At 43.1% G+C, this 12284-nt stretch overlaps 1 protein-coding gene across 1 annotated transcript in view; it reads right to left on the reverse strand.

Moving 5' to 3' along the window:
- The window catches only part of LOC139818116 (SLIT-ROBO Rho GTPase-activating protein 1), a 60346-nt gene extending 48268 nt beyond the window's left edge, over positions 1 to 12078 (reverse strand). Inside the window, exon 1 of the mRNA XM_071786637.1 lies at positions 11060 to 12078. Within this exon, the coding sequence (XP_071642738.1) occupies positions 11060 to 11138 (79 nt within the window). The 5' untranslated portion in view covers positions 11139 to 12078. The remainder of the gene's footprint in view (positions 1 to 11059) is intronic.
- Positions 12079 to 12284: the final 206 nt, after the last annotated feature.

A 12284-nucleotide genomic window follows, 5' to 3' on the forward strand; every position in this document is an offset into this window, starting at 1 on the left:
GACGAAATTTCATTTTAACAGAAGAATCTTAAACGCGACCTTTTCGTACTGCAGGAAAATTTAATTTTTGCGATATAATATGATTTATCTTATACTCTATATGAAGATACTCTCGAGCTATGATTTCTAGCGAAACATCTGGCGAAACATCTCTACGGTACCCTGTAAAGGCATTTCTATTCACAATTGACCTTGCCTCGAGACGTTTTTCGTGCAACCATATAGCGAACGGGACTTCTTTACAAAGAATATACTGTGTTGGTCGATTATGCCATCGTCAGTAGCGTCGAGAAAGAAGCTGACAGGACTGACTTGTGAGACGGTCGATTTGATAAGGCGTAAAATGCGCTGTAGTCGGATGGAAAACGAGCAGTCGAGCAGTCGAGCAGCGGTTGTTTCTCGATAATATGAACACTATCAACTCATCGGGGGAAATTAAATAGAGAAGCGTTGTAATTGTTAGATATACGTCATATACGATATTAACGCAATTTATTGATTGCCGATGTGCACACTTGCTATATATCGTATCATTTGATGTTCAAATATGTCACGAGAGCGACGGCGACGAGTTTCGTGTCCGCGGGACTCTAATCTTATTTTATATATCGTATCTCATGGGATAACGATGATCTTTCGGCCTGACTAGGCCGTCGTAACGAGATTTTATGCCTTTTTCACGTATAGGGCGTGGCATCCGGCAGCAGCACGTCGTTGGCCGACCGACGAAAGAGAGGAGAAAGAGAAGAAAGCCGGAGGAACGTGCTATACCTGCGTTACGAAGCCGCACGCAGTCCGTGCCCCGTGGAAGTCGTGGAACAAAGACGGCCACGGTTCGAGGACGCCGGAAGGACGCCGGAAGAATGTTAAGACGAACAGTGCTAAAATTATTACGAAAATTTCTGCCCGATTTAGGGATTCCAGAAGCGTGGACGACAAAGAATGCCGGAAAAATTCCGAGTAAAGTGGCGCCAAGAATACGCGGAACATAAACATTTTTTTCTTAGACTTATGCCGAGAATGCCGCGCGGAATCGAGATTATCACGAAATGCGCGAGTTAGAATCCTCGAGCAGGATAATTGAGATCGTTGGAGTTCAAGGGAAAAGAAAAAAATCACAAATAAAAGGGAGATAAAAAATTCGCGGTACGCCAGAACTTTCCGTTCGAAGGACGGTACGGGGTTGTGCCACGGGATAAAAATTGCAATAACGAGGGTTGCGCGGGTTAGGTTTCGGGTGAAGATCCGCTCTCCGGAGGGCGAGAGATCGGAATTTATGGCCAGAGGGTCCGCTGGGCGCGAAACACACACAGCACACAGTGCGCACCGCGGGCTTAGGGCTCGCGAAATACGTTGCGACAGGTCGGGAAAGTGTGCCAAATCGGCGCCAGTCGGCCGATAGGCGCCCTAAATTTTCGAATCCCGGAAGTGCGGAACTCGAGCAAACGGGTGACCCCGGCCGTTGGCGTTGCCAGAAGTAATGATTTTCGGGGATTCTCTGCGAGGTCAACTCCGGATGATACCGGTAAACACTCTCCTGAATTTTAACGTCGCGATAATATCTGTACCATAAAGCGGAGATAATAATTAAATGATAATTAAAAAATTTTTTTTTTAAATTGGTCGTCGTTTTCTATTCTTGCGCTATTTTATTTTACGCTTGTAATTATTTTAAATTTATTTCTCCTAAACGCTGTTAAAAAAATACAAAGGATAATTACACAAAAAGCACATAAGAAAATAATTATGTTTTACGCGTAATGATGCGGGAAACATCAAACATCATTGTTCGTGAAATCCATTTTAATCGGCGCGGTAACGCGCTCTGGAAGAAAGTGACAGTTGATGCGTTTTTACGTGATCATAAGTAGTCGTGCGGAGCGAAAGTGTGAGATAATTCTCGATGCCTCTCGATCTCGTGCGCGAAAACGGAGTGCCGAGAAGCGGAAAAAACCTTCCGTTTATTATTATTTCCCGTGGTCATTAGAAGGCAATTCTCTCGTCGTTGCAAAAAAACGCGATATTACACACTACCAGTTTCCACTTTATTGGTACGTCATGCACTTGAATGCACGCGCCTGGCCATAAGGGATGCACGTGTTCGAACGAAAGACCGCCCCTTTTGACTCGCGAGAAAACGACTGCTGCCGTTTGTAAAAATATCCGGGGACAGGAAGCGCCGCGTCGTCGTCGGCGTTTTCTTACTTTCTTCCGCCGACTTCTCCGCATCGCTATCGTGGAGAAGAGAGCGGCGCATAGTTTATCAGAATGTTTGCGAAATAACACACGCGGTGAGACGTGTATTGATAAAATACTTAACAGAAGAAAGTAATTTTTCACATTTGAAGATAATATGTCTCGAAATCACATGTCGCACTATGGAAAACTTGATTCGAAGTTTATCCAAGATTAATCGCGAAAATCCAGAGCGAGGTCATCGGGATTATACTCTGTATAATCTGCGACGCAAACACACGTGCGCGTGCTCTAAAATAATAGCAATCTTCGGTGCTTGTTTGCTTGAGAAAATATTTTGGTACGCGCGCGTTTAAGCGATTCCGTTGTCGATGGGATCGCCGCGGGAATGGAGTCGATATATATGAGGCCGTCTAACGTATTTATGGTGAACAAGTGGAGAGGAGCCGTAGAAAACGTTTCTTTCAAGCGTTTCTTATTTTTAGATCGTCATCCGAAGGACACGTTCTACCGATACGAAAAGAGAAGAAAGGCCTAAACGACGAGGTGGTATTGTTAACACGTGTTAACACGTGTTACTTTATTTATTGTCGGTGCAATTAATGTTATGTTATATATACGAAATTAATATCGCTGGAGCAGTGATTTCACATTTCACCTTTGACACTATTTCGCGTAGATTTTTGCTCGAGATAAAAAAAATTAAATTTTGTTCCACAATGTGTAGGTACTAAAATTATTAGAATTACTGAAAAAAGTGCACTAGCTCGTTTAGTTCTACTATACTCTGGCGCAATTTTTTAATATATAGTTATCATTTATTATACATTCCCATTTAAATTCCACGAATTATTCACCCTTATCCGCCGCCGAAGAAATTTATGCGATTTACATTATACCAGCGAGGCGCTAAGCGAGGAAGAAGCGTGAAAGCGCGTTTGGAATTCTGATAGAACTGATCGAAGTGCGCGGCGCGGCGAATGCATTGCGCGAAATGGTTTTGCACATTAAACCGACCGATCGGTACGAATCTTTCTGCAACGCTAATATAATTCTGCGATAAAACGTAAATTTACCAACAAATAGCTTGCTTATTTCACCGAACCGCAAGCAGATCGCAGCAGTTATCGAAATGTACAAGGCGAACCGGCTAATTTAACAATTTAAAATAATTTTTATAATTCCTATTTCGAGACTGAAAACCGCTCCGCATTTATTATGCATATCGATATCCGTATCATCATCCAATACACTATATCCGAAACAACGTAATATTCGTGAAGGCCGTGTACACGGTTCTGATTTTTAAATAACCCTCCTCTCCTTTAAATCCCCTCTTTGTTATGCGATTGTTCGAAATAAGATAAAAATACTCTGAAAGATTGAGAAATATAAGAAGGTTTTTCCGTTTTCTCGGCAACTGACTAAAAATACATTTCAACCGATAAAAACGTGGCGAACGCGATCTGCAGCAACGTGGAGGTGAAGGGGTACTGTATTTTGCGGGGCACGGCACTGGGGCCTTGTGTACCGTGCGGGAGGTGCATAACCGGCGGCGCGTACACACAACTGACTGGTTAACGAGATCGATATTACGGCAGACGGTGGCCGTTATACGTGCGCCGCCTTATGCGCACAGACAAACACACACGCATGCACGCACGCACGCACGCATGTATGCACAACGAGAGACGTAAGTGTGCGCGAAAAAGGACGCTGCAACGGCGATTCACATACACGTGGACACCCACACGTGAGACGCACGCGCACGCGCCTCGGTATCGCACTTGAAACCACGCACGTACGCATGCACTCACGAACGAACGTACGCACGCACTCATCCACGCAGATGCAATGAAACAAAAGACTTGTACTAAAAGTGACAATCTGATACTAGGTTTACGTGAGCGTTACTTCTGTAGTAACTTACGATACGTCCTCCGCGTAAACGGAGTTTTCTAGTAACTTATGATAATTCACTCTGCGCACTCTCTTAAAAAAGATTTCTAGATACAATATTATTAGGATCGAAACAGGGCCAATCATATTTAGTATTGAAAGAAGAATATTTTAATCTTAAATAGAGGAATTCTTAAATTAGACTTTTAGAAAAAAGAATATTTTAATCTTAAATAGAGGAATTCTTAAATCTAGAATAAAATAATCTTGATGCTACCCCTCTAATTTTCTCAGAATTATTCTAGATTTAAGAATTCCTCTATTTAAGATTAAAATATTCTTCTTTCAATTCTAAATATGATTGGCCCTATTTCAATCCTAATAGTATTGTATCTATAGAAATCTTTTCTGAGAGTGCGCGAACGAGTAAATTATCGTAAGTTACTACAGAAATATAACACTCGCGTAAACATAGTATACATATATCTCTCTTTCGCATTGACGTTGGTTTCCATTCTGTCGTCGCGCGCGTTTAGCAAATGCAGCAGGTGATACTAGCAATTAGCAAATATATTAATGTCTATTTCCACCTATTTTCTAGAAAAATTTTACTCTCGGTTTAACTTACTTTTTGTCATTCTCTAATTCTTAGAACTAGAACTGAGATTAAAATTAATCTGCATCGATAGAAATGGACGTAAGTGATCGAGAGTATCGAGAATAATAGCAATATTAGACGAATAAACTGTAGAAACTTTGACTAACTACGTTTGAACGAAGATACAAAATAAGATTTATCTGATCGGTTTTTTAAATTCTCGCTTCGCGTTTATTAACGCGATCTGTAGTGGATAAACAATATTTACAATGAAATACTATTTTTAGTATTTATTCTAAACACGGCGTCGAAATGAGCTGTGAATACCAACGTCTACGCGAGACCTCACTACTTTCTTTCCCTTTCGACGTTCTCCTGTTTTCTTCCGCGCACGCACGTTCGTATACACGCGGCGTGCAATGTGAGTGCGATGTGTGGACGCGCGTTGCGTGTGTGCTTACGCTTACCAGCCGGCACAGTGGCAAGGGCCAGACCCGTAGGCCGGAAAGCGTTCGTTTTATCTCATTGGAAGGGTCGAAAGGTTCGGCCAGGGCCAGGTAACGGAAGGGCCTCGTGAACGAGCGCTCGCGAGTACAATGAATTCATCGTCGGATCTGTGCTTTCGACGCCGCGCCATTGTAACGTGGCACACCTTGCCGCATCCAAAACTTCCTTGAAATTTTTCATTATCTTTCTACGACTGCGGTAAAAGAGAAAAAGAAAGAAACACGATGATTCAAGAGATTCTTCTGCGAGAACTAGACGAAAAAATTGTTCGAGCGAATGGCTCGATTCGAAATACATCGCGTATCATACTTGTTCCACACAAAGGAATATTTTTTTATTTCTTTCTGCACATCGTTTTTCATATTATGTTATTTTTAATATTTTTACGAAGCTGCGGGGTACTTTCGCTATAAACTACTTCCAGTGCGACATTAAAGGATATTGAAATATTTCGTAATGAGGTCACGAGGAATATCTGCATTGCAATACGCGCTGCTGCGTGAAATCTCGCCAGGCCGTCCGCGTCGTCGTCGTGGCCTGTTATAGGAATTAAACCGACCGTCTACGCCAATGCGCGATTAGAAAGTCCTGATAGATTAATATTTCTGTGAAAAAGCGGGGATCTTTGCGTGAAGTTTTATCAAAGTAGTCCGGGGCTTACGTGATGCTGGAGAAAATAAATTTTATCTGTCGCGTGATGTATATTATCCCCGTCTGTGTTATGGATAGAGGTCTTTTTCCTCTGGCCTGCGAAAGCGATCTATGCATACATGCATTTCTAAAGCTGCAGCTGTATCAATAATGCTAATGAGAAACGAGATTGATCGGCAAGTCCATTGAATGATCAAGATGAAGAAAAAAAATCCTGAATGAACTGTTTTCTTTCGATTAACGAAGCCTCGGTTTACTAATGAAATATTTGGTTAAATATACAAAAACAAGCGTGAAATTGAAGGCTGAAATAACACGCTTCGTTGAAGCGATAGACGCTCGTTAAAGCGATCAATCATTAAATCCCGTAAAAGAATCAAACACGTGATTAATCTCAATGTAGAAATTCAGATTTTTGTGGGAACACTTGTGAGACGATATGCATATGACATATTTGCTAACTAACAATAAGGAGCAATTTTTCGATCACAGACGCGATTGCAAGTATATCGTTCTCCGCGAATATTCGATCTCTCGAGCCGAGTTTGAATCAACGTGTGATCCGAAAGCGATTCGAGTGCCTGCTGCACGTTGCAGCCTTCGTCGACACCGGCATTCCAATAGTGGTGCAACTGTCTGCACTTGATCGCCTCTCACTGTGGTCCACCAGCGACAATGACGGCGCGCTCACGATACTAATAAACGCGCAATTTCTTTGCGGCTTAAACGCAAATTATTCTGGAAAGTCGATGGACTATCTCGCTCTTCTATCGGACAAAAATCGTCAAACCGCAATCATCAACCGATGATTCATTAGACTTCTCGCGATGTAGCTTTCCATAGCGTTAATGATGTCATAGAGACTCACGACAATAGTAATTTTCCATGGCGCATTATATCATGTTTTATAATTCATGACTTGTATGCACATGACTTGTACGAACTGAGCATGATCACTTTAGATTAATTGCAGCAGCAGATGATATTGAAAAGGAGTTAAAACAACTATCGATCGCAATAACAGCAATGAAGAAAGCAATGTAAATTTATGCGTGAGTGACTGTTTTATCCTAAATTATTTAAAAAGGTGCTCAAGATTAACGAAGCTTTCGATTCGGTTTCGCAAGAAGATAGCCAGAACGATCGAATATCGTATTCATGAAATTAATAGATGAAACGCGGACCGCGAGAAAAATCCCTTCACGAGATAAGGAATCGCCTTCACATCCCGGCGAAGATCGCGGCTTCGCTTCGCGCACGACCCGTTTCTCCTCTCCTCATGCGGAACGACGCGTTTATTTGCAAATCGATCGGACGCCTAGTTTCTACCGTCATTAATTAAACATCTTTCGAGTGAAATTTGTCGCAAACGTCAATTTTTATCTCGCCGTTTTCCGCATGCGGGTCACGCGTAACGTTCGCGCGTTTTAAATATGAGACACCTCTCGCAAATATGAGCTCCGTCGATTGTAACTTGTACCGTATTTTATTTAAAAGGGGGTAACAGAAGTTTGACATTTTTAAAATATTGACATTAATATATTAATATATTTCAATCGCGTGACTTTACGTAACCAGGAACGTAAAGTACACCGTGCAGTTTCAATCGGACCATTTCTCTTTAAGAAGTCGATGACCGCGTTATTATATTATCTAATCAAACTCATTCTTGCTTCTTAATAAGAAGTTAACGATAATATAATATAATTAACACGTGAATGTAAAGTAACGATAAATTATAATAACGATTAAAAGTTGGTGCATTTCTCGCTTTCCTTGTATTTGAATCGCTTCGACGAATTGCGTGGGTTGAGAAACGAGGTAATTCTGTCCGACATCCGCCTGCAACTTTTCGGACGGATTTGACGTAATGACATATTTACGTTGGTATGCGTTTTACATGAACCGGCACCGCACTGTCCGTCTACGCGGATTTAAAATATCTCTAAGAACGGCGAAGATAACTCTTAGCGTAAAATCTGATTTTTATTGCATATTTTTATGCGACTCATCTTATTTTGAAAATTCCCGTACACGCACGCCTTTAAAACTACAAACGAAACTAGCGGCGATACAAACACGAACAAACGATTCCGAAACAGCACCCGTTTGCGGATTTAAAATATCTCTAAGAACGGCGGAGATAACTCTTACCGTAAAATCTGATTTTTATTGCATATTTCCATGCGACTCATCTTATTTTGAAATTCCCGTACAATCACCCCTTTAAAACTACAAACGAAACTAGCGGCCATACAAAGACGTACAAACGATTCCGAAACAGCACCCGTTTGCGGATTTAAAATATCTCTAAGAACGGCGGAGATAACTCTTACCGTAAAATCTGATTTTTATTGCATATTTCCATGCGACTCATCTTATTTTAAAATTCCCGTACAATCACCCCTTTAAAACTACAAACAAAACTAGCGGCCATACAAAGACGTACAAACGATTCCGAAACAGCACCCGTTTGCGGATTTAAAATATCTCTAAGAACGGCGGAGATAACTCTTACCGTAAAATCTAATTTTTATTGCATATTTCCATGCGACTCATCTTATTTTGAAATTCCCGTACAATCACCCCTTTAAAACTACAAACGAATCTAGCGGCCATACAAAGACGTACAAACGATTCCGAAACAGCACCCGTTTGCGGATTTAAAATATCTCTAAGAACGGCGGAGATAACTCTTACCGTAAAATCTGATTTTTATTGCATATTTCCATGCGACTCGTCTTATTTTGAAATTCCCGTACAATCACCCCTTTAAAACTACAAACGAAACTGACGGCCATACAAAGACGTACAAACGATTCCGAAACAGCACCCGTTTGCGGATTTAAAATATCTCTAAGAACGGCGGAGATAACTCTTACCGTAAAATCTGATTTTTATTGCATATTTCCATGCGACTCATCTTATTTTGAAATTCCCGTACAATCACCCCTTTAAAACTACAAACGAAACTAGCGGCCATACAAAGACGTACAAACGATTCCGAAACAGCACCCGTTTGCGGATTTAAAATATCTCTAAGAACGGCGGAGATAACTCTTACCGTAAAATCTGATTTTTATTGCATATTTCCATGCGACTCATCTTATTTTGAAATTCCCGTACAATCACCCCTTTAAAACTACAAACGAAACTGACGGCCATACAAAGACGTACAAACGATTCCGAAACAGCACCCGTTTGCGGATTTAAAATATCTCTAAGAACGGCGGAGATAACTCTTACCGTAAAATCTGATTTTTATTGCATATTTCCATGCGACTCATCTTATTTTGAAATTCCCGTACAATCACCCCTTTAAAACTACAAACGAATCTAGCGGCCATACAAAGACGTACAAACGATTCCGAAACAGCACCCGTTTGCGGATTTAAAATATCTCTAAGAACGGCGAAGATAACTCTTAGCGTAAAATCTGATTTTTATTGCATATTTTTATGCGACTCATCTTATTTTGAAAATTCCCGTACACGCACCCCTTTAAAACTACAAACGAAACTACCGGCGATACAAACACGTACAAACGATTCCGAAACAGCACCCGTTTCCACGAGACTCAAAACGGAGAGGCTCCGTCATTTCCTTTTCGCGTTACGCCCAACGAAATTGGTAACCTGCCGTTTTGCGTATTATGCCTCATGGACAAACAAATCGCACCTGTTCGCACATCGGAATCGCGCTCGTTAATCTTCGCGAAGTGGATTACGACACGTCTCGAGCTCGATGACGCCGAAATAGACTCATTTGCGATTCGTTTTACTCGTGGTCGAGGTAGCTGATTGTAAATCGTTATCACCCGCGGAACTCGGCGTTTCGCCTCCGAAATCGTTATCTAGACGACGCGTGTTATTACGTGAGAGTATGCGAGAAAAAAAGCAAACATTGCGATGAGAACCCGCTTATTGCTTACGACGAGAGCTAATGCTTTATTTTTCTTCGAAATCGCTCTCTCTGCGTAGCAAATAATGATTTCACCTATTAAAATTAGAGTAGACGCCAGTATACAATTTGTTTCACTTTCAAAGAATATCCCGCCACCAAGATTCACGGGACTCGTTTTTTTTAATCATAAAAAATCTAATTATTAACAGTTTTCTAAAGCGACATTGGTTGTGCTCATGCACGGGCCTCAAAATATAAATTAAAGAAGACTCAAAATACTAGGTCATTGCATGTGAAATAATGTGTCAGCAACTCTCTTTACGGTCCAGACTATTTCTAGCAAACGAGCGAAGATCACGTACTCATCCTCAATTTTATCTAATCGTCGGATCTGACATAAACACGTACCTACTATATGTTATTCCTAATACGCAGTTCGTTTCATTTTCAAAGAATATTCTAGCATTCGCAACAACACATTCGCGGAACATTCGTTCTTTTTTATCACAAAAAATCTAATTATTAAAAGTTTTCTTAAGCGACATTGCGTGGTCGCTCACGGATCTCGAAATGTGGAATTAAAAGATATTAAATTAAAGACATTACTAAGTCACCGCGTATGAAACGTCGATGTTACGTTAACTCTTTACGGTCCAGACTATTTCTTGCAATGAATGAAGATCAAGTATTTCATCCTCAATTTCATTTAATCGTCGGATCTAAAATAAAGAATTTGTATTACTTGGAGGAATATTTACAGAGATTCTCTCAAACTATAGCTTGTCGATTATAATCTTGTATGTTCGAAGAAAATTATTCGACCGTGTCGAGGCTAATTCGACGTAGGTCGCAAAAAGTTAAAGATTCTCAGACAGTTTCGTAGAAAAGAACTAAAGATCACAAATACCAGTTTTGCGTCCCGAGCGAACGATTTTGTGCATTAAATGTTCCTTTTTCTCGCGACAACACGGTTCTTTCAAAGGGCGAAGTTTTAGTTTCGGTTTAGTTTCCCTGACATTTAAGAACGTAGAATAATCTGTTGCTATATTTTTATGTGAGATTTACTGCGACTCAAAAATTCGCCGATACTTGAGAAAAGCTACAGCGCTAAAGTCTCGGGAGAGCGTCGTTATCGCTTTGACGCGGTAATGATCGATTATCGGAAAATGTTTATTTTAGGAGAGCACCTGACAGAAGCGAAACTATCGAAATTCACATCTCGCACATACGCAGAGATTGGAACATAATAGTAAACGTAATAGTTAAGTAAAGTAAAGTAAAGTCGTGTGAAAAAGAGAAACTCACTGTTGAAGACGAGCAGCTTCCGCGTGGAGCCGAGCCGCTTGATGGGTGACTTGACGCCGTCGATCTCTTCCTCGTCCATGATCCCGCGCCGGCGACGGCAAAGTGCGGACCTTGATTTCCTCGGGCTCTCTCTTTCCCACGGGCAGATGCGCTCGCTCGTACGCACGCACGCACTCACACGCACTCGCACTCGGCGTTACACGAGATCCGAGATCCGACGTGACGTGAAGCGACGCGAGATACACACAAGGCGCGCACGCTGCCGGTTGCGTGTTCTATCGCCGCGCGCGAACGCGAACGACAAACGGGAGCCAACCGAAGGTGGACGCGGTACGCGCGCGCGCGCGCGCGTAAGCTCTCGCCGCGGTTCAGAGCATTCTCTCGAGAGCACGAGGAGGCCCGCGCGCGGGCCGTGCCTCCACCGTGCCTATGCGCCTTGAAACCGGTTTACGACGGTCGGCCGGGCGGCCGATCGGTCGTTAAGTAGCAGAGGAGGGTAAAGCAAAGCGCACCGCCGCCGATGCGGCGTTTTTGTACACGCGGATCGGATCCGAGGATGCACTCGCGTTTCCTCGCCGCGGCTAAACTCGCTCGCGCAGCGCTGTGCGAGCGATCGGCGAGAGCGGCGAAGCGGAGCGGAGTCAATCGGTGGCGAGTCCTTCGAGTCTGCAGCCAGCCAGCCGAGCGTCCGATCGAGACGTTACGCTCAATCCAACTATCCAACTGACCGAGGACCGAGGACCGAGGACCGAGGTCGATCGCGACAAGTACGCGCCGTACGCGGTACGCGAGCAGTCGAGCACGCTTGTTGCTTGGACGGCTACTCGCCGCGTAGTGCCTCTGCGGCTCTGCCTCTGCCAGTCCGCCGGCTCACTCGGCTGTCTTCCAGGCGGTCGCGGCGTGGATATTCTTGGACGACGAACGTATATTAAATTCAACTTCGGGAGCCCTCCACCGCCGCCGCCACCGCGCCGGTGCCGCCTGAACGCATCGTCGCGCTTCGAACGAGACCGGAGACGGAGACAGGAGACGGGAGACACGAGAGTCGAGACACGAGAACACGAGTCGGAGTTCGGAGTCGCGTCTCGCGTCTAGTTGCCCGGCAACCCACTGAATAATTACCGCGCTCGAGCGCGACCGCTGGAACTGCTGGCGTCATCCGTCGGCGAAGGTCGTAGGCCGTAGGCCGGAGGCCCTGCCGACTTACGATTGCAGGAAATTCACT

This window comes from Temnothorax longispinosus, chromosome 8 (genome assembly GCF_030848805.1).
Source record: "Temnothorax longispinosus isolate EJ_2023e chromosome 8, Tlon_JGU_v1, whole genome shotgun sequence".
In the NCBI taxonomy this organism is placed as follows: domain Eukaryota; kingdom Metazoa; phylum Arthropoda; class Insecta; order Hymenoptera; family Formicidae; genus Temnothorax; species Temnothorax longispinosus.